Source organism: Mycetomoellerius zeteki, unplaced genomic scaffold (assembly GCF_001594055.1).
Source record: "Mycetomoellerius zeteki isolate Tzet28-1 unplaced genomic scaffold, Tzet1.0 scaffold70, whole genome shotgun sequence".
Classification (NCBI taxonomy): Eukaryota; Metazoa; Arthropoda; class Insecta; order Hymenoptera; family Formicidae; genus Mycetomoellerius; species Mycetomoellerius zeteki.
Genome location: NW_017257720.1, coordinates 366,248 through 388,688, shown reverse-complemented (window position 1 = coordinate 388,688; position 22,441 = coordinate 366,248). Strand labels below are relative to the sequence as shown.

Genomic DNA, 22,441 nt, shown 5'->3' with positions numbered 1-22,441 from the left:
GAGCATATGTCTATAGGACTTTTTTTCTTAGTTTTTTACTCCTCTACACGCTCCCGAAGTTTTGCGATTTAATTTGGAAACACCCTGTATATTGAAGTTTTTAAATCGTCCTCTGAACAAAGAATATAGGATACACCCGACAAATACGCCGCACTGGGATTTACGCCACAGAAGTCAGAAAAAATAGAAGGAATGGGGATAATTTTCTCGCAACTACTCTGTTACGTACCTTTATGTTATATTAGTATTGTGTTATGATTTCTGTTATGAGTTCTAGAGCTTCTTACTGTTAATATTAATGAAATTATTGTGAGTTGAATCGATTTGTCACTGTAATAAGTAGCGCCATCATAAATTATAATCTACATAAAATGATTACTGTATAGGGCGTGTAAAAGACCTAGTGATTATTTCGTGATACATTCGTGTAAAAGAATAGTATAGCATGTTGTATAGCAAAATACAAGTGCTTTGCTTTTGTATTCTTTGTTTAGTTTGTTGTCTCGTATATATCCCACCTATTTGGGATATACGGCATTTTTTAGCGGGCGGGATTTATGCCCAAAGCATCCAAAGTGTGCAGATTGAAATCAGTGCACTAAATGCAATAAACGCAATACATGAAATATTTACCTCTTGTCATAACACTTCTAATATATGTAGGAAGATTATAATTATTATTTATTACTTCATATACATATTTATCATTTTTATTCATTAAAAAAACTTTATAAACGCATTTTATAAGTTATTGTGTCATTTTACGTTTTATTTATATACATTATTTGTAAATTTTTCATGAGCCGTACATACCCCCCCTCCCCATATGAGTAGCCATATATCCCACCCCTATGGGATACATGGCAAAAATGCAAGGGTTTCAAAAAGTTTATTTTTTAATATGAAAAATTAATATATATTTCGGATTCCTAATATTTTTTCCATAGTAGTAGAAAGTATGAAGTTTTTACTGGTATAGTCTAATTTGCCTTAAACATGATAAATGGTACTTGATAAATTAAATCTTCCTTAAGTGCGGCGTATATACCGGGTTTATCCTGTGCAAGGTATCCGGAAAATCGAAGTCAATACTTCGGAGAGTGATTTGGGATCCAAAAAGAAGGAAAAAAAGCTATATAAACATAGATCCGGAAATAAGCCGCTTCCGAGTTATAATTCTTATATTAAAAAAAAATTGTAATTTATTTTTTATAATTACAATCGTAATTTATTTCATAGTGTTTTAACATAGATGACTACATTTCGGACTATTTTGGCGTTAACCAGGATGCACCACGTGGAGGTATAAGTCCGCTTGGCATCCCTCTAGTAAAGTAAAAAAAATTTTAAAATAAAGAAATAAAAAAAGAAGGATGCCAAGCAGACTATGCTTCCACGTGGTGCATCCTGGTTAACGTCAAAATAGTCCGAAATGTAGTTATTTATGCTAAAACACTATGAAATAAATTACGATTGTAATTATGAAAAATATAAATAACAATTTTTTTAAACATAAAAATGATTATAATTCGGAAACGATTTATTTCCGGATCTATGTTTATACAACTTTTTTTTCCTGCTTCTTTGGTCCCGAATTACTTCCCGAAGTATTAACCTCGATTTTCCGGACACCCTGTATATCTCATGATTTTCTGACAATGTAGATTATACGATTAAAATGAATTATCTGGACTTCGAACGTCGATAATATTGCTGAAATGTAAAATTAGTAAAATTATTGTAAGTTTCTTTTGCAATTTAAGTATCTAATGATCCCCCCTCAAAAGTTTCAAATATTCGCAACCAATAAACAGCGTACATGTTTTATGACGTATGTTTATTTTCGATGGAAAATTAATTCGCTAAGATAGGAAACACACACGTACGTCAACTGGCACAAACAAGGTGACCATCCTCGGTTGCTTCCTCTTCCTGCGCGCCATTTGACACGTCCGACCACGTAACGACAGCGATCTCTGTGCTCCGATTAATTACGCGCGCGACCAGTAATGCGTACACACGCGGCATCTAACTTGGATTCGACGCGCGACGTGCCGCCGTACTGCCGGCCGCTCGCACCTCGGGATCGACGAGGCGACTTCGTCCGTCAACCGCGACGGGTCGTCAGGGTCATCGTTTGCATACGCTCGCGATGCTGATTTATGAAAATTTATGGAACGCTCGATGAACACGTGACGCGACGACGTTGGAGCGTTCGTTACCGAACGATAAAACTCGTTAAAAGGAACGTCAAATCTCGCGATGAATCGAGAAACTTCGCGTTTCTATCTATTGACAAAATTGCAACTTGCCGAAACGTCTTAATCGCAAATATCAAATAGGTCGCGATTCGTCGATCGTTCGTATTCAACAGACATTTATTATCTATAAATAAACGGAAAAATATCCAGGAATTATGTAAGAGCTGATATAAATCTCTTTAAAGTCTATTTTGTACATGCAAAGTTTTTTTAAATTAAATGTAAACATGATTAAAAGACTGATTTGCCACAATTGTGACAAATTGTCACAATTAAAAGCTAATGTCGTAACATTATCAGGTTTATATGTTCCTAGTTTTCAAGTATCAGTATTTTGATAATGAAGAACAAGTAATTTCGAGCAATAAATTTTCCTAATATCCACAAACAATGGATTAATAGTTCAATTGTATCAGTTAATAAATATGCACTTCGCATGAATGTACTAATATGGCACGATTCTTACGTACAGTGTTTATCGGTCGGACCATGATTCAACTTAACAGTTTATAGAAAACCATTATTACCATTAACGGTTCATGTAATTAATAGAGAAGAAGGTGGTATTATGGCATTCCAGTTACATTTTACACAATAACTTTGTTAATAATCAATATTTAAGTTTAAAACTTGACAATTACATTCATTAAAATGTTATTGAATCGATTCTGGACTCAAAATTACGAAATATTTTTTACTTAGGATACTATTAATAAAAATGTGGCGACATTGCGTAATAACTATGAAATGATCTACTGAAATGGTAATATGGCCTTCCATAAAAATAGCTTTGAAATATTAGTTTTGTTTAAAAAACAGTATTTGGTTACAAAATTATCAAAAAAGAAAAACATTTTAAAATATATGCAAATGAATGTATATACATTCATATAACTTCTGCATATAAGCTGTTCAGTATTAAAAATCTCAGTACTAAAAATAGTACACGTAATATAAACTATAGATTAACAGTAGAGTTACAATCGATTATCAAATAATTATTTTAATATAAAAACCTCAAAAAAAAAGATCGTGAGTAATCAATATCAATAGAAAGCCATATTAGCAAAATGCCATGGTATTGTTTAAATTTGTATTACTCAAAATATATATAGTCAAATAAAATATTAAATAGTAACTAACACACTCAAAAATACATATATCCGTGTGATAATATGTTCAAGTTTAAGAAAAATGAGGAAGTAGGTGTAATTAAGTGCTAAAATGTACCTCAGAAACGTTTCAAAATATTTGAAAGTATAAATAATGCGTTATAATAAGTGCTGGCTATTGAGTATTGGTAATATTAGCGTCATGGTGTAACGGCGAGCTACTGGATTAATAATTCCATAAGTAATCATTAAGATTCACTATATAATAGCGGAGATATTAAGGGAGGCCACAATATATACAATGGTCATAATACCACCTTCTCCTCTATATAAAAGAAAAATGTGATTATAATAATTAATTCGTATAATCGTAAATTAGAGATGTAATTATCAATGTTATCGAATTTCTGCAATACAGAGCGGAGTAGTTTAATGTAAAAAGAGAAAATTTTTAATAGCAAAGAAGGCTTACGAATAACTTTTCATAATACTAAAAAATAAAATTTTTTATGATAAAAAACCTACAATTAGGTGTATAAAATATATGCAAATTATGATTTGATATTAGTTTCATAAGCGAATAATAATTCGATTTCGTTCAAGATTCAATCATTACATTGTTTATCCTAGGAGACCCTCTTGCAATCATCAAATCTCTGTGATAGATCTGTGTACGATTCTGTTTAATCGCTGCAAATTCCACGTGAAGGCTGAATAAGCTCAACCTTTGCACTCGTGCGCAATACAGTACACGCGCGACATTGTAAACGTATACGCGCGATAAAAAAAGTGATGAAAAATGTAAGAACTCGCTACACGATGTGATTTCACCGATACAATAACAGTAACCAATGGACTGCTTAATCATAGACCAACGGATTATGAGTTGAACTTTGCACTGAAAGAAAAGTATTTGGTATTTGTGATTACAATTACATAGTAAAACAAATTATGGTTACAAGCCCCATTTTTATGGTTATGACTACTGACTAAACAATATTTAAGTTAGTAATAATAATCTTATAAGTTATATAGTTCCCTCAAGCATGAAAAAATTTTACCATAAATTAAATTGATAATTTTAAATATTAATATAATAAAATATCAAGATATAAATAGTGAATAAAATAAACATTTTTATTCAGTAAATACAATTATTTTCTTAAATTCACTTACTATTTATGTATAGTAATAATAACTAAAAAATATGTAAGGAAAAACTAAAAATTTTCAAAGTGTCTGTGACTACTATTAATAACACAATTGACTATATTTGCATGGGTAAAACAATTATAAACATTATATGTATAGTTATCATAAAAATTATTATAATTATAGTTAAATTATGATAATTGCAACCATTTTTTTTCTTTCAGTGTGATATATCAATACAAAAGCAGAAATTCGATTGAGATAAGATAAATGACGCTTTATTGCGTCGTATAAATTTATTTTGCATAAAATGTCAAATGTCAAAAGATTCAACTTTTTAGAGAATATTTACATTTTTTATTTTAAATTAAAAAAATTTTTTTTATAATCGATTATTATTAAAATAATAGATTTTTAAAAATTTATGCTCGAATTCTTGCATATAATAGCTATAAATTATTGTAGATTCATCAAACATACAAATTCATATAGTTTTTACATTTTAAAAGTTTATATGACGTTTTGAAATTGGCTTTGAGAGTCTTGAATTTCCTATTAATCAAAATCAAATTTACGCGAAAATAGCTTCTAATTCTGAAAAATATGTACAATATTGCAATTTCTCAATATATTATATTTTCTGAATAATCTAGATATTAACATAAAATTTACATTTTATGTGCATAACATCTTTTAATAAAACAATTCTGTTTAAATCTGTCATTAATTGACAAATTTATTTACATCTGTTGATGTGCTATAAATAGTTTCTCGTCTTGTTGGTATTTATCTACAACGAAAAATTGAAAACTGACTCAATTGGTCGTTTTTCCTGTTTATGTACGTCACCTCGAGACGTCGAGGTGCTTTGCAAAATCGTTGCACGATTTAAAACTTGGCAGGCGGGCAATCAGTGCAAAACAGCAGACAAATTTCCGTTATTTAGATCATAAAAATAACGAATCATAAAATAGAGTAACGATCGAACATGCCAATGTTATAAAAATTTAGAATACACTAATTCTCAATCAGTAATTTGAATTAAAGCCACTACTCGGGCCACTATTAATAATAAATTCCAAATTCGCGAATTATTACCTTTTTATTAAATGAAATTTATTATTTATTATTAAATGAAAATGAGTGATTAACAATAAATGATATGATATATTTATAAATATTTTTAGAAATTTGTAATATATTCAATTCGAGCAATATTCTCTCTCTCTCTCTCTCTCTCTCTCCCTCAATTTGAAAAGAGGTAAAAATTTTAATGTTAAATAAAGATATATAAGATATGAGAGATATGGAAGATATAGGATATATGGAAAAAAATTAGTATTTAAATATTTGAGATTATGCATAAATAATTAAAAAATAAATTGGAAAAATAAAACGAGCAAATAAAGACTATAAAACATTCGGCCTTGTCATTGCATCGACCTTCGTTCCATAATGTTACCTAGAACTCCAATTACGCCGATAGCTCATCTGTTTATTTCTTTGCGCTTGTATTTTACACGTGTATCCCCTAATTAAATATTTCTAAAAGCATATTTTTTCATTATACCAATTAAATTGAGTAAATATATATATACAAATAAAAGAGTTTTAACGGGCAAGGAAAGTTTTAACCTCGGTTTTACTTTAAAATTAAACATTGGAATTCATTGCTTTCAATTTTCCATGTGGCATGCATTATTAATATACAATTTTATCAAAAATTGCAGAATGAAGAATCATACTGGTACAAATATGCTAATACTTGCTATGATAGAATTTCCACTTGAAATGATTATTATAATAGCTTTTTTTCCCATATAATTAGACTTGTTCTTATTATATGAGCAAAATGCTTAAGAAATTATAGTTTAGTGACATTAGAGAGAGAATTAAGCATGTAAAATTTTTATGAAATGAGAAAAATCACAGAAGTGTTCGAAAAAATCTTCACATCATGCCAATATCTGGATTAAAATTCACATTTTTTACAAAATCATTATAAGATAAAAAATGCTACATCATAAGATAGTAAGTAATGAACAAGGATAATAACAAGCTCCGTGCGCGTGCGTTGTGTGTGTGTGTGTGTTGTGTGTGTGTGTGTGTGTGTGTGTGTGTGTGTGTGTGTGTGTGTGTGTATTGTGAATCACGATACTACAAATTAATGGATCAATTCTAAGCAGAATCGTAAGATTCGTAATGTATTCTCGTAAAACTTGTAAGAACTTATGACTAGTATTCTATTTTATGCGTATGTATCGTACAATTATTCGTAAATATCTACGATTTCTTGTAAATTTTATGGCTAGTAAGAAGCTGTCTGAAAAAATATTGTATAAAGGTATAAGCACTTAAAAATTCTTACAAGTCTTATATAAGAATATGTTACGAGCCTTACGATTTTGCTTAGAATTTAGGCATAAATCTCAGATTACGTCTTATAATACATACGCATAAAATTAGAATACTAGTCATAAGTTCTTATACAAGTTTTACGAGAACACATTACGAGTCTTACGATTCTGTTTAGAATTAACTCATTAATCTTTTTTTTCCGACATACAATGTTTGAAAATTATGTTATATTTTCACTCTTAAAAATAGAATTTATATAAAATATTTTGCAATAATATCAAATGTTTTGCAAATCGTTATTTATAAAATGAAATGTATAAGTACGTATATTGAAGAATCAACATTTGCCAATAAACCTGTGTTGTTATCACTTGTGCTTGCCAATAAAGCTTTGTTATATATCTCTAGCTTTGTCTTCTATTTATTTATTACAATGTAATCATTAGAGCACATGAAAGATACACTTCGATCGGAGTAGGACAATTTGCTAATCTCTCGCAGGGTTGGCACAGAAAAACCCAGTTTACAAAAATCCAAGTACAAATTACAAAAACCCAGATGCATGTCAAATTTCATTGTTTTGTATAATATTAATATACCTTCGCATTTTTAATAGGGCTCGCTATTATACGTTTAAACGAAAATACGTTTACACGTATAATTAGCATATCCGTTTATTAGAATCGTTTTTCCGAATATTTTCACTTTTTTTATATAAACATTTATCCCTTTATTATAAGGAGCGTGACGAATTGAGAAAATGCAAAAAATTCGATTTTTAATTTTATTAAAAAACGTTAAAATATTCGAAAAGATGTTTTTCATAGATGGATATGTTAAATATACATTTAAATGTATTTTCGTTTAAATATATAATAAAACACGTATATTCGGAAAAATGTTTCTTTTATAAACGGATATGCTAATTAAACGTGTAAACGTTTACCTTCAAATAAACGTTTTTTTGAAAGCGAATATAAACGGATAAACGTTTTACGTTTACACGTATCTTCGAAAAACGGAATAAAATTAGAGCCCTAATTTTTAAACAAAAACTCAATAAATTAAAAAAAAATATTCGTGTTTTTTGACCTTTCTAACTATTAATTTTGCTTAGCAATCTCGAGCTAGATATTTTATTTTTATTTATTTCAATTCATTTATGTTAGTTTAATTATAATAAAACATTGGAAAGAAAGATACAATATATTAAAAACATGAAATCATATCACAGATTAAACATAATACATTTAATGTTACGAATAAAATTATATAAGATTGATAAATCTTTAACGTCATCTTATTGTCAAGTGAGTTTAACTATTTCGTTGTTGGATTGAGAAAAAGCAGTCTTTTTCGAAAGTTTTCAAAAGAAACCGAATAATGTTTTACCAAATTATTCGGAACTGTGGTAATACGTTTGATAAATGAGATGAAAAAAAACATTAATTGTCTATTAAGAGAATGTATTGATCTGTGTAAATCAAATATTTCTAATTAAAGAATTCTTTTCTTTGAATAATGTAATACCTTATCTAATTTTTAATTCGCCTTATAATGTTTAAATTGTAAGTTGTGAAAGAAATTATTAGAAAAATGTGATGGAAAAACATTAGAAATACATAATTTAAAAAAATGTACCTGCGCGATATGGCTCTAATAAGTTTACAATTAATATCAATCCAACGTTTCAAAGTTAAAGTCTCATGATCACCGAAGTATTGATAAATCAAAATAATAACGATGAAATTTAAATGGAAAGTTATTAGAACGCATTGTACGACGTGCGTGCAAATAAGTTGAAATGTGTAAAATATCTAGCTCGAGATTGCTAAGCAAAAATTAGAAAGATCAAAAAACACGAGCAACGTTTATTGGATCTTTAAAAATAAACTAGTTTATTACAACATACATTAAGAATTAAGCTAGTTTTTTTATCTATAATATAAATTAATCGGAAATCTGCTATGATTGCTTAACATAAATGATATTAATAAAATGTTAGTCCTAAATCCTGATAGTATCTGTTGGATGACTTTTTGAGATTATGTTTTTGTCGAACAGATACTATGCTTTTAAAACAATAGATGGCTGTACTAGAGTCCTAGAACTAAAGTCACTAGATAGATAAAGTACCGCAAACTTGCCTCCATCTTGACGCAAAACGCGGTCATTTTCAAACTTATGTATTTATATAAACGTAGTTTATTTGGGAAAATAAAGCCGTAAAATATGTAAATCAATTTTTTAATTGTGTAAATAGTTTATTTATAAACCAAAAGAAATACTATACGAATGCTTAATATAATTTGTGTATCTTTTAGTCTAACATAGGTTTTTTCGTTGTTGAAGTGTTAGTGCAGAAAAGTGCACGAAAGTATGTATTATTCACATATAGATGTTGAGGTTTGACACTTTTCCCGATTAATTCGAGCCATTCTTTTCTTCTTTCTTCTTTTGGCACGCGATATAACCGAAATCTTTTTGCGTGACTATTTTTGTAGTCACGAACGCAGCAATCTGGTATTGTAAGTACTAACTATCATCAGCGATGATACTCTTGATTGAGATTCTTGATTGAGATTCTAACTGCCTCTCCGAATATCAGTTTTCAAGTTTCAAACAAGCAAGTACAAGCGAACGAGCGAGCTAATTGTAAAATGTGCAAGCAATACATATATACGTAACAATAAATTTAAAATACGAAAGGCTCTCCAATAAATTAACCGATTAGATACGTTGATGTAAAAGGAATTGCCAAATGTGAGCCGACAGTTGTTCGTGTGTAATCAAAATATAAATTTAAAAAATGTGATACAGACGTTTCAACCCTGGTATTGGGTCCTCTTTAGTGTAGAATATATGTGTTTAAGATAATTTTATGATGTCAAATTAAAGTAAAAACGCTCGATCAAAACATCGTCAAACTATCGTCGCTGTTTGAATCTTCAAATAATCGTCTGTTATAATATTCCCATTGTACTTGACTTTCTCATTACAACGATATCTCTCTCTGTATTCACATCTTTGTAACAGACCATCGTTAAGCTTATCGCTACGTAAGTTTTTAGTAATTTTGACTAATATAGTTTTTATTACAATTAATTAAAGTTCTTTTGAATCATTTATTTTAGTGGAATTTTTTGAACATGGACTGTGTGTTTGTATATTCAGTAAAATATAATAACAGACGACTATTTGAAGATTCAAATAGCGATAGTTTGACGATGTTTTGACGATCGAGTGTTTTTACTTTAATTTGACATCATGAAATTATTTTAAACACATATATTCTACACTGAAGAGGACCCAATACCAGGGTTGAAACGTCTGTATCACATTTTTTTAATATACATTTTGGATTACACACGAACAACTGGTGTCGGCTCACATTTGGCAATTCCTTTTACATCAACGTATCTAATCGTTTAATATATACGTAAGTGCAAAACATAGTGGCTACGTTTACACCGTACGCTTAGTCCGCGACCTATACGATAGGTACCTACAGGATAAACAAAGACATCTATTATATAGGCCGCGGCCTAAATGCACGGTGTAAACATAGTCAGTGTGAATAGGTGCATATGGTGCAGTTCCACCATTTTGTCGCAATTAAACTCGAAAGCCCATTGCGGTACTTTATCTATCTAGTGACTTTACCTAGAATAAAAACCCACAAACCAAAAAAACGTACAAAAACCCCCCAAATTTAGGTTTTTCTGGAAAAAAACTGGGTTTTTTTCAACCCTGTAATTTCGACCTGTTAAAGATCTGCATTTGCCGTTACATAAAATACTACGTATTTCTTTCTACGCTTGGTTGCAACTGCCTTTCTATAATCGGGGAAAGTCTGATATCCTCGATTTTTATACACAAAAACACGCATTCAAAGAAAGAAATTAATTGACTCAAAATAGATTCGAAAAAATTAACAAGAAATACTTAAAAAATAGTTACAACAAAAATTAAATACCTTCAAAATTTAATGATATAAATCAATATAATTTACAACGCAATTTTCTTAATAAACTTTTATGTATATAATAATGTATTCACTATTTGTAAATAAGTTACGTAAAAAGTGCAAAATAAAATTTTTTTATTTTTTCTCACGGATCAAATTAGTTTTGCAATGCGTGTAATTTATTCAAACCGTGTTTCCTAGTGTAGAGTAAGTTGAAAGGATGCTCTCTAAAAGTGAATTAGTGTATTATTACTGATTACATCAGTTATAAATGTAGCACTGAAGTCATCAGCGAATATTTACTGTTTTTCAGTAATAATACACTGATTAATTTTAGGTTATGATTTTCTGCAGATTCAATCTATGGATAGAAACCATAATTTCTCAAAATGAATCAGTGTATTATTACTGAAAAACAGTAAATATTCGCTGATATTACAATTATAAGAGTAGCACTGAAGTCAGTGATAATACACTGATTCACTTTTAGAGAGTGTGATTAATATTAGCACAAATTATTTGTATCATAGCCTATTGATATTATTCAAATATTAGAAATTTGTAGTTTCAAAATATTATGAAATATACGCAAAGCTTACATTAAGAATATTACTTATATCGTTCATAGTTCTATATTTGGCCGATATCTGTAGAACTTTCAACGCGCGCTAATATTTACTACGGCAGTTAACGTCACTCTTTCGTTTAATTTGCACGTCTATATACCTAAATGTCATCTCTTCAAGAAAAAAAGGGTACTCTGATTACCAACCAAAATGAATACGTGCTGAGCATTGCGTGCCATAAAGTCTCGCAAAAACATAAAATGTAAAACTTGGAGTTTGCATGGCATTCGATCATTCAACGCGTTCTTAACACGCAAAAATAAAGACAGAAGGGTGAATTCTTTTTCACGAGCACCAGCTTTTTATGATCGCGTCAAAAATTCTCCAACCGTTTCCTAATTCTGGACGCATATATCGTTCTGAAAACGAGATTTGCACAGAGAGTTTAGCATCAATCCTCAGGAAATCGAGGTCACATCTGTTTCTTGTGCGTACTTTTTTTTCGCGAAGTCGTTTTTAACGTGAGCATTTGCATACAATTATTTTTGTAATCGAGGCCGTCGCAAAAGCCTGACGAAAAATTTTGACGATGTCTCGCTCAAACGTTTTATTCGATTAAAGCGACAACACGGTTTATCGCTACGATATTTATAATTATTATAAAAAAAATTAAATAATATAATCTTTTTGCAAAATAATTGATATAAATTTCATTGAATACTGTTCGAAATCTAATAAATTCACTGATGTCACTCACGTGTTGAAATGAAGCCAGATATCTAATTTGGAACAAAGCAGTTCTCGGTAATGGTACGGAAAATATACTTACGTATATTTTTCGTTATATATAGTCAGTAACATTCGAAAATAGTTATATCTTTATCACAGTCCTTTTTATTTACTTTTATTTATAAACATAAGTTTTTAATTTTTGAATGAAAAGATTGATGATATGTGTCTTAATTGTTACAATGTCACAAATACAAAAGTTCTTTTCAAAGACTTTAAATTCCTTACAATTTCTTGAAGAAATTTTTGTTTACGTTTCTCAATGTATTCTTTATATTACCTACAAAATACATTTTACGTTACGAAAATGAAATTCAAAAATTGGAAATAAAGATAATATATCACTACATTTTTTAATAGTCGCAATACTGTTTGTATCATTAATTAATAATGTGAATTAATAAATAATACAAGAGACGTGACACATTGATATTATAAAATCAACATGTTTTATTCTGCCACTTTTTGCATCATATTAATCGTGACTTTTTTTAAGTACATTTACAGATTACAGAGCGAATGATATCATAGCTTGTTTCAGAAATATTTCCGATGCGAGAATTGCTTACTTATCACAGTGCACATTCGTATTTGATGCATAAGCATTTCACGAAATATTACTCCTTTTTTAGAAAGGATGAGAGATCTTTAAAAAGTCACTAGACACATTCTTGCTCCGATTGCATCATCCCGTGTTCGTAGCATCGTGCGTCATAATATAGCAACTCTATTATTATTCAAAAACGACATCTTTAAAACAATATACAATTTCTTAAAAATTCTTAGATAAATTTTGATTTATGTTTCTAACTATTTTCTTTATATATTTATAAAATACACTTTATATTTTACTAAAACTTGAGCATAAAAAATAATATATTATATTTTACTGCATTTTTTAATAATCGTAGTACTGCTTATATTTATTATTAATTTAGAGGACAACTTCACTTATAATACTACATTAAAATATATCTATTCTATTTCAATAATTAAAATGCCATCAAACGTTTCATATGGCACGTAAATATATACAGAGATTTGAACATTCAGTACGTAAATCGATAAAGCCAGCAATCTTAGCGCGAACACGAGCATTCATATTGCAAATCCAAGTGTGTAATAAATGCGATAAAAAAAAGCTAAATTTACAAAAATTTTTGTTTGAAATTCTAAGTAAATATATACTAAATGTAAACATATATTTATTTGATGCATGAACCATTAATTTGACTTAAATATCATTTGTTTATTTTGAGTAAATATTTATTAGTACTATTAAAAAAAATATGTATTGAGATTTAATAAATTTTTTTCAGTGAATTTTTACATATATGTGAGATTTAATTTTACATGTAAAAATAACACAGCATATAATAAAAATTATACAGCATGTAAATATTGGATTTAAATGTGTAGTGTAGTGTTATTTTTACACAGAAGTTTAAATCACACACACACATGTGAAGACATTTATTACACACTTGGTTTCGCAACGCAATTTTTACCACCTGAAGGATTTCATCGCAAGTGGTGAGATAATTCAGAAAAGAATACTTCGACGTGTGCGAGTGACATCATAGCCTCGCGTGACCTCAGTTCAAAAGACCATAGAATTCTATTAATGACTAAATCCAGTTAATAAGATTCTATTTCAAGTAAATCAATTGCGTATCTAATTATGTTCTTCTCTCACAAGGAAAACCACCAAAACTTTTTTGTTTCTAAACATAATTTAAATTAAGATAATAATTATAGTACGAAATTGAATACCGATGAGAATAAATCTAATTGATAAGAAAAATTCTATTTTCGATCAAAGTGTTTAAGTATTTTAGTGTGAATTTATATACCTATATATTTATCACTAAGATCCGCTTTGACCAAAAATAGGATAATTTCTTTTACTTAATTAGATTTAAATTAATAGATCTATGCGTGTTAAATATGTCTCTTTTTGTATGCTCGGAAGAATCTTAATTATCTTTTATTTTTATCTAACAACTCTATTAATTATTTCAGGAAGATAAGCTAGAATAGAGATAAATAAACTTTAAATTGAATTTAACTCGGATATAAAAAATATGCTACGAATATATTATTATTATTTAAAATCCGGAATGGCCTGAAAGAAGTGGCTAAGACCGAATGTAAGATTCTGAGAGAAAATTCAGAAGGATTAGAAGATTGTATATAATTTTATTAACAATTGTATCATTGTTACGCATTATTATCTAAATTGTGATATTTATCACGAACGATTAGTATATTATTGTTCATAAAGCGTATTATCAGCTTAAAATGATATACTTTCTTTATCAGACACACACAAACATGAACATATCAGTCATGAGTCGTGATGCGTCATTACATTCAATATACATGATGGAAGGATTCTTTAATTTGCTAAAAATGGTCATCACTAAATGATTGGGAACGGATTCGCAATTAATTGAAACCCAGATTGACTAGTATAGGTAATCCGAGGTAATCTGAGCACGCAAGGACGCTTGTCCTCAGAAGGAAAGAACTGATGTCCGTGTAGATTTGACAAAAAAATCACAAAAAAGATAAATTATGAACGACGGGATGCAGTCATGTTTTCAAGTACAACAAAGAAAAGTGGATTTATGACTCATCAATCTGTTATTTCCATCACATGGCACTATTTATGATATCGGATCGTAAACCTAGTTTCTTTCGAATTTTATCAGTAACATGCAGCAACTTTTTTTGAAGGCAGATACGAAAACATTTGAAACATTTGAAACGAAGCTAATATTAAATGTTGCTAGATATACATTTCTAAATTGTGAAGATAATAGACATATACAGGATGTCTCGTAAGTTTTACCAATCGCTTTTGTGTAGATAAAGCGGACTAAACTGAGTCGGAAAGTCCTGTATCATTTTGCAATTTTCGCAATGGTTAATGAGATATTAATTATTAAAAATCGCTGAATATATTGGTTTTCAATAATTTTTTACTCAAATACTATCAATTTTACAGAAAAATAACGAGACAAAAATTATTTATTTTCTTCTCATAAAGTTCTGAGAATTTTTTCTGAATTTTTTAATACTGTATTTTCTCATGTTGGTAAGGATAAGAAAATATAGTTCTAAAAAGTTGATAAAAAATTTTGAAAAAATTCTTAGAGTTCTATGAAAAGAAAATAAATAGTTTTTGTCTCTTGCAGTTTTTCTGTAAAATTGATATTATTTGAGGAAAAATTATTGAAGACCAATATATTCGGCAATTTTTAGTAATTAATATCTCGTTAACCATTGCGAGAATTGCAAAATGGTAGAGGACTTTTCAACTCAGTTTAGTCCGTTCTATCTACACAAAAGCAATTGGCAAAAACTTACGAGACATCCTGTATATATAACTACGTTGAAATATATGCATAATCTATAACTTGCATTTTCTCTTAAAAGCAACAATAAATCTTAAAAATAAAAAATGACTGAGAGTTTAGATTATATAATTTATCTATCTAATTCTATGTTTGATTGTATATAATACACGAATGAAACACTACGTCAAAGTCTTATATTCAACTCGTAAATGTGTAATTATTGGTTATATAAACCATGTAAGTTTCCACAAAGCAAATAAAGATTATGGCACACATAAATTTAACTAGTAAGACTTAACATACGCACTGGTGGGAGGGGGAGCACCCTCCTTGAAGTCCCCTTTTTTATAAATATTTATAGTAAAATTTTATATAGATTTTTAATATTTCTAAAATGTTTAATCACAATTTTGATATTTCAAAAAAAAATTTTAATTTAAGAAATTCCTAAATACAAAAACATCTTTAGCTCTCCTAAATACAAAAAAGATCTTATTATATTATTCCTCTTTTGTTAATATAATTTTAAATAAAATGTTTTATGAATTATACATTTAAATAATATTATTGAATAATATTACGAATTATACATTTAAATTTTTTAATGTAACAATATAAATAATATTTTAATATTCTTTTCATATTTGATCTTAAAAAAAAATTTCGCTTGCGCACCAATGGTCCTTCTTGATTTTGTCTATCAATGGACTAAGCAGTAAACAAATTAACATTTTGAATATGCTAATGCTTACGTTATTGCCTTATGTTTTCTACTATTGATCAGTCGATTCGCTTATTGCTTATGTCTCAGTGCCTCATGTATTTCTATGTACTTCAATTAATATTAATAAAAGATTGAAGTTGTATATAAATTAATGTAATGTTTCGAAAAAAAGAGAAGAGAGGAAAATGCGAGATGGAGGGACGAAGAACGCCTCCTCTACAAGCAACAAGGTCGTCAGGTCGTCACAAGGATTTGTGGGGTCATTTACATCACATGATTATATACTACTGTTAAAGAGCGATATTGCGCGTTCTCCTTTCAACAAATCTTGACTTACTAATGTGACCGTGACTGGACGCGGTTATTTCTGATTTTTCTGAATGTTCACATCGAGCAAAGAGATATGATGCTCGAGATATACACGCCGAATGTGCATTGTCAAATATTATTTTTAAATCTCATTGTTGCATGTAGTTTAACGCATTCAGAATTTACGTATAGGATCGATTATTTTTTGTATCTTTTTCAAAAAATATTATAAGACGTTATGAATAATAGTGATGATATATAATAGTATTTATATAAATATCGATGCTTTTCTGTATGGCAATTCGCTGTTAATATTATATTATGTGATGTAATAAATAATATTATTAACTACAAAAAATTTATATATTTAAAAATGAATAATAGATTAAGTAAAGAAACTTTTACTTGCATTTAAAACCATGCAGCACTTAAAACAACTTAAAATGATATTTAACTGTTCTCAAGTTAAGTATAAATGTTAGATCACGATTGTGTTTAAAAAAATAAGAGCAAAAGAATAAGAGTAGCATTAGCTTTTATAACATAAAAAAAAAGAAATGATCTATGATGTATGATAATCAAAGTACTAAATAACAGTTTTAATAACACGGAGATATGTCTATGTTATACATTGTAACATGTACTAACATTTTTTATACTAATTCTTATTCTATTTCCTATATCAATAATATAAATCTTATATAAATAATCCCTGCTAGCAATTATTTAATAACACAGAGATACATCTACAACATATTTTGTAACAAATACTTGTTTTGCTCCATAATTCCTACTAGCAAAATCAATTTTTTAATAACACAGAGTTTAATAATACATGTCTATGTTATACATTGTAACACATATTAATTCTTGTTCAATTTCCTATATTATAATCACTGCTAGCAAAATCAATTGAAAGATGTACCTCTTGAGTGAGCTCCGCTGCTCCAACTGGCTCTGCAGGGCTCTGGGTGGAAGTTGGTGGATCAGGAGATGTCATATTCCTGGTTGTGTTTGTAGAAACTGGTACACTGGGACCTGCCACTCTATTGGATTCTTCGACATTCAGTAGATAGGCCTGTATGGCATTGAGACCAGAATTCATTCTGTTGTATCTCCCCAACGAGTTGAGTTCCTCGAACAGATCCCTCTGGTAGTTCAGAAGCATGGAATCTGGATTCTTTGGATGGATAAACATCGGGCGATGGACAATCGTGTGATCCGTGTGCCATCCAGATCCATTGTTGAGATCCAAAGATCCCACGCCGATGGTCTGGATGTCCAAGCCCAGGTAGGAGTTAGGATCCACGCGCAGCAAGGAGAGCAGCAACGCGAGTTGCAGCAGCTCCTCCCGATACAATTTCTTCATGCACAACATCTTGACGCTTCTCTCGAATTAAATCTTGCGCAAGAACAGTCCTACGGATCTTAACACTTTGTCACACTGCCTAACTATCCCTGACTATCCCTACTAAGTACAAACAACAGACTCGACGTCATGAGGAGATGACGCAATTCCGCAAGATATCCATTGACATCGCGCGTGACCAAAACGTAAAGACGGTCCCACGTAAACAAAGAGTCTACCCGAAAAACAGCGACGGTTCACTCGACCGTAAGACGCATCGCGAATGAGTTGTAACGAGTCGCGTGTTCTTGCTCCAGTTTTTAAGGTTAGAGTACGCAGTCCAGCGCGGCGACGACGAGGACGATCGGTAACCGTTTAAATTTTGTTCGGAAAAAATGGGGAGGAACCGTCGGTGAAAGCGACCGATCGCTCGACGTGCCGGAGTCGAAATAAAAGATCTGCGGCTTTCCCAGCTAGCCGGGTGTATAGGTCAGTTACACGAGACCGAAATAACCTCAAAACCGCGCACGAGCCACTGATTAACCCGCAGTGCAGCCATGCGCACGTCGTGCACGCATGCCTCGCGGACACTCCTCTGACAGGCGACTGCTCCGCAGTGCTCCGCACTTCCTTGTCGTCGGCGATACCTTTGGACACTATCGGTGACAGTGCGACTTACGAAACGCCTCGTCGGGCGATGGCTCCACGCGCGGATCAGCTGCAGCTGCGATCGCGAGCGAGGTGGAGCGAGGCAGATAGAGGTGGCGATTGGCGCGCGAAACTGATCACTTACTGACAGAGTAACTGACAGATCCCCTGTATACACACAACGGCGCGGGCGCGCGAAAAAAAAAAACCACTCGACAATTCGAACCCCAAGACGGGTTCGCGCGCGGTTCGTCCGCGGACGGTTCGTCCAGCGACGCGTCGAGCGTTGTGCCGCGTTTCGTTCTTTTACGTTCGATTCGAGCCTCGCGCGGCGATGAGACGACACTTTTGCCGCGCACGACACTTTACCCTGCTTTAGCCTCCCGACACGGAGTTTCGTTACGCGGAGAAACCGTCCGACCGAGCGAGCGAGCGAACGTACGCGTACGAGCGAACGTCGCACACCTCGCCGGGAGAGATCGTTCGCGAAATGTGACTCAGCACTCGCGCTTCGGCGACGTCGCACGCTCGTCAGGGCCGCGCCGACGCTGCTGTTTTCCCCGCGCGTTTCCTGAATCGCGCGCGCGTCCGCCGATTATCGTTATTCTTTCACGCGTTTCAACAAACGGCAGCAAACCGCCGAGTTCGATTTCGTTATCGCCTGACGATTTCTGCGGGCCTCGTGTATGTACGACACGCGTGACTCGGAGCACGGAAAAAAGGTAGAAATCGATATACTCGGTCGAAAAAAGTCGAGAGTCGTTTATCTTCTTCAGAGCGTCACGTGAAATACGTCAACGAACACTTGTTTACGTCCATGCACGCGATTTTGTAATTTTTTTTTTTTTTTTGAATGATGTAGTTTCAAATGAACTCCGATTATCTGTTTACGATACAATGTATTGTAGGCAAATAATCGCGTAAAGATGTGCACAATCACGGCGATGATAGAGTCCCATCAGCGCGATGCATAATGATTAAACGCGTTGCGAGTTGTTCTGTTTATGTAACTGAGTTTTTGCATTTTCAAATATTATTAATTTTTGCAATAAACAGTATAATTATAATGATACGCGTAATTACGTAACATTTTGTATAGCGTACCTTATCTGTATTAAAAACTTCTAGAAAATATATGTTTACATTTTTATGTAAACAGTGAAGAAAATATATGCTTATAGCTTCTTATTATTTTTGTAGACATTCAAATCAGGCTATGTCAATCTACAGTTTTCTGTCTTTATAGAAATTTAAGTCAGGTCATAGTCACTTGTTTTAAGCACCATTGAAAACATTAGAAATGAATAATATTTTAATATAAAGAGCGGCCCGTAAATGTTAGGTACTATCATTTTGTACATTATTGATGTCCCCTTTAAAATAATTCAAAACGAACAGTTTTAAACTCGATATAACCTCCAGACGATCAATAATATTATATTATACAATTTTAAATATTATTCAATAATATCGATCATCTAGAGACCGTTTTATACTTTCTGAATGGAAATATATATAATATTTAATGGAATTTATTTTAATAATATTTTTAATTAAACTATTCGAAATATATAGAGAGAACATAACATCTCTCCCTATAAAAATTAAGATAAAATTATTTTGAAACTCGTTGAGGAATATGCCCGTGAAATTCCATGCGAACTTTATAATTTGTGTATCATGCGGCTCTATATGTATTCGATTAAAATACACATATGTGTGTTTACTATGTGTGATGCATCGCGATAGAACGTCAAGCTAGCGCCAATGAATAGACAACACGTGCGTTGTTTATATACGTTTCTACGCGCGAGTTCGATTCGTTGACGAAAGATCGTTGGCCTAATTACCAGTCAGTCACAAAGCGAAGTGATGCAAAGTCTTCATAATTGCGCGCAAAAATATAGCGAGGTATAATAAACGTTCGCGTCATCCTCTTTCGCATAAAAATAATTGTAGTAATTTTCTTAATTTTTCTGTACTTAGGAGTGTACTTGGTATTGTCATTTGATAAATGACTCGTTTAATTATTGAATATTATTAATCCGCCGTTTTAATTTCGTGGATTGAAAGTTACATTATTAATTAACTAACACCGTATGGCTACACTATACAGAAAGAACGATTTTGCTGAAACACCTAAAAATTTAGTTAGATACAAATCTGGAGATAATTTTGTTGGGCCATCAAAATAATTATGTAGGATTCAAATCGGTTGCTAGAAGGTTGTAGCATTGCTCATTATGCCTAATATTATTACGTGTTTACAATTATTTTGATGGTCCAACAAGATTAGTTTCAAATCTGTATAACTAAATTATTAAATATTTCAGTAAAACCTTTCCGTGTAAAAAAAATATTTTATTAAAATGAATTAAAAACTATAACGACAAAATAATATTTGATTAAAATGACAGAATAAAACTGTTTATTTGGTATAAACAAATATTTTTGTTATTTACCAAATAAAAAATATATTTTACAGAAGCAACTAAATGTTTTGTTTTATACAACAAAATATTTGTTTGCTGTTAAAAAATGTCTTAACTAAATAGTTTTGCAGAAAGCAAATTTTTTTCTTAGTACGTTTGTAAACGTGCGTAATACGCGTATGTTTACACTTTGTAATTTCTATCCTCCGCGAAACAATTTACTTTCTCTACGTTTTACTGTCATTAGATAAATTCTCACAGAAGCGATCGTCTCATTTTTAATATACCTCCACGCGACATACTCGATCAAAGTACTTAGCGGAGCAGTTTCCGGTGCAGATTCCGGAAGTGCTCGTGGAAAGAAAGCGTGGTCGATTTCTAATAATAATTTGCTAATAATAATTTACGAAGTTGAATTATTCGTTAATAAAAACCCGCGCGCGCCTTTTGATTCGCGCGATCATCGACGACGATTTCTCCATCAGCTATATCAACGTATTTCGGTTTCTACTCTCTGGCGAGGTCGCAACGTCCGTCCGCGACGGTATTCCGCCACAACAAACTTTGACCCGTGTTGGATAGCACACGTGGCACCATTTACCACGAGTCTTCTGCATATAGCAACGCGTACATACAATTTGTGTCGCTCACGCATGCCGAACGACGCGTTTCTTCGCTCTCACCTGACGCGTGACCTTCGTCGATGATAGTTCGTTGCCAGGCAATTACGATCACACATGGTTGTACGCGACAACTTCTCCAGCGAGTATCATGCCTCCTTCCCTTGGGGAACAACGCTGATATCCGTTCCCCATTTCGTTATTACTTCTCCAAACCGATACGTGTCTCTGTGTTTATAAAGAAACATCCCGCAATGCGTCATCGCGGTTGATACTTTATATGACAATCGTCAGCTGCAGTTCTCCTCACCATAAGTTGCTAAGGATCCCAATTATACAAGGATTTGTTGAACGAAAATATGAAATATCCGAGATATCGATTCTAATCGTATTGTAATTGCGGCGTCTATTGTGTTTAATGTGACTTTCGATAACATGCTGAGTATTTTGAATACTTTGAATATTTTGGGGTCAATGTCGTTAATTGCGTCTACTTGTTGATTCTAAAGTATACGGAACAATTACAGGAAACTCGTGAAAATTTCAAATGCCAAATGTTTATCTAATGAATTTATATAGGCTGCTTTCCTTTTAGGAGACACAGTCGACACAAGTGTCGTTCTATCTTTATCACTCTCTGAATGTCAAGAAGGATAGAACGACGCTTGTGTCAATTTGTGTCATCAAATGAAAAGCAGTGATAATATGTGTGTATTTTAGGAGCTTCCTCTGCGATGTGTAGTTTTGACAATTGTTTTGATTTAAATATAAACTATTTTAGAATGTGTGTGTG

At 31.5% G+C, this 22,441-nt stretch overlaps 1 protein-coding gene across 2 annotated transcripts in view; it reads right to left on the bottom strand.

Annotated features, from left to right (window-relative positions):
• cnc (NFE2 like bZIP transcription factor cap-n-collar) overlaps window positions 1-17,978 on the bottom strand; it is a 127,713-nt gene extending 109,735 nt beyond the window's left edge. The window contains exon 1 of one of the 2 annotated variants that reach the window (XM_018458054.1): window positions 17,526-17,978. In XM_018458054.1, the coding sequence (XP_018313556.1) occupies window positions 17,526-17,978 (453 nt within the window). Of the gene's footprint in view, window positions 1-1,886; window positions 1,962-17,525 lie in introns of those variants that run through there. The other variant, XM_018458055.1, reaches the window with a different exon arrangement.
• Between the last annotated feature and the right edge of the window lie 4,463 nt (window positions 17,979-22,441).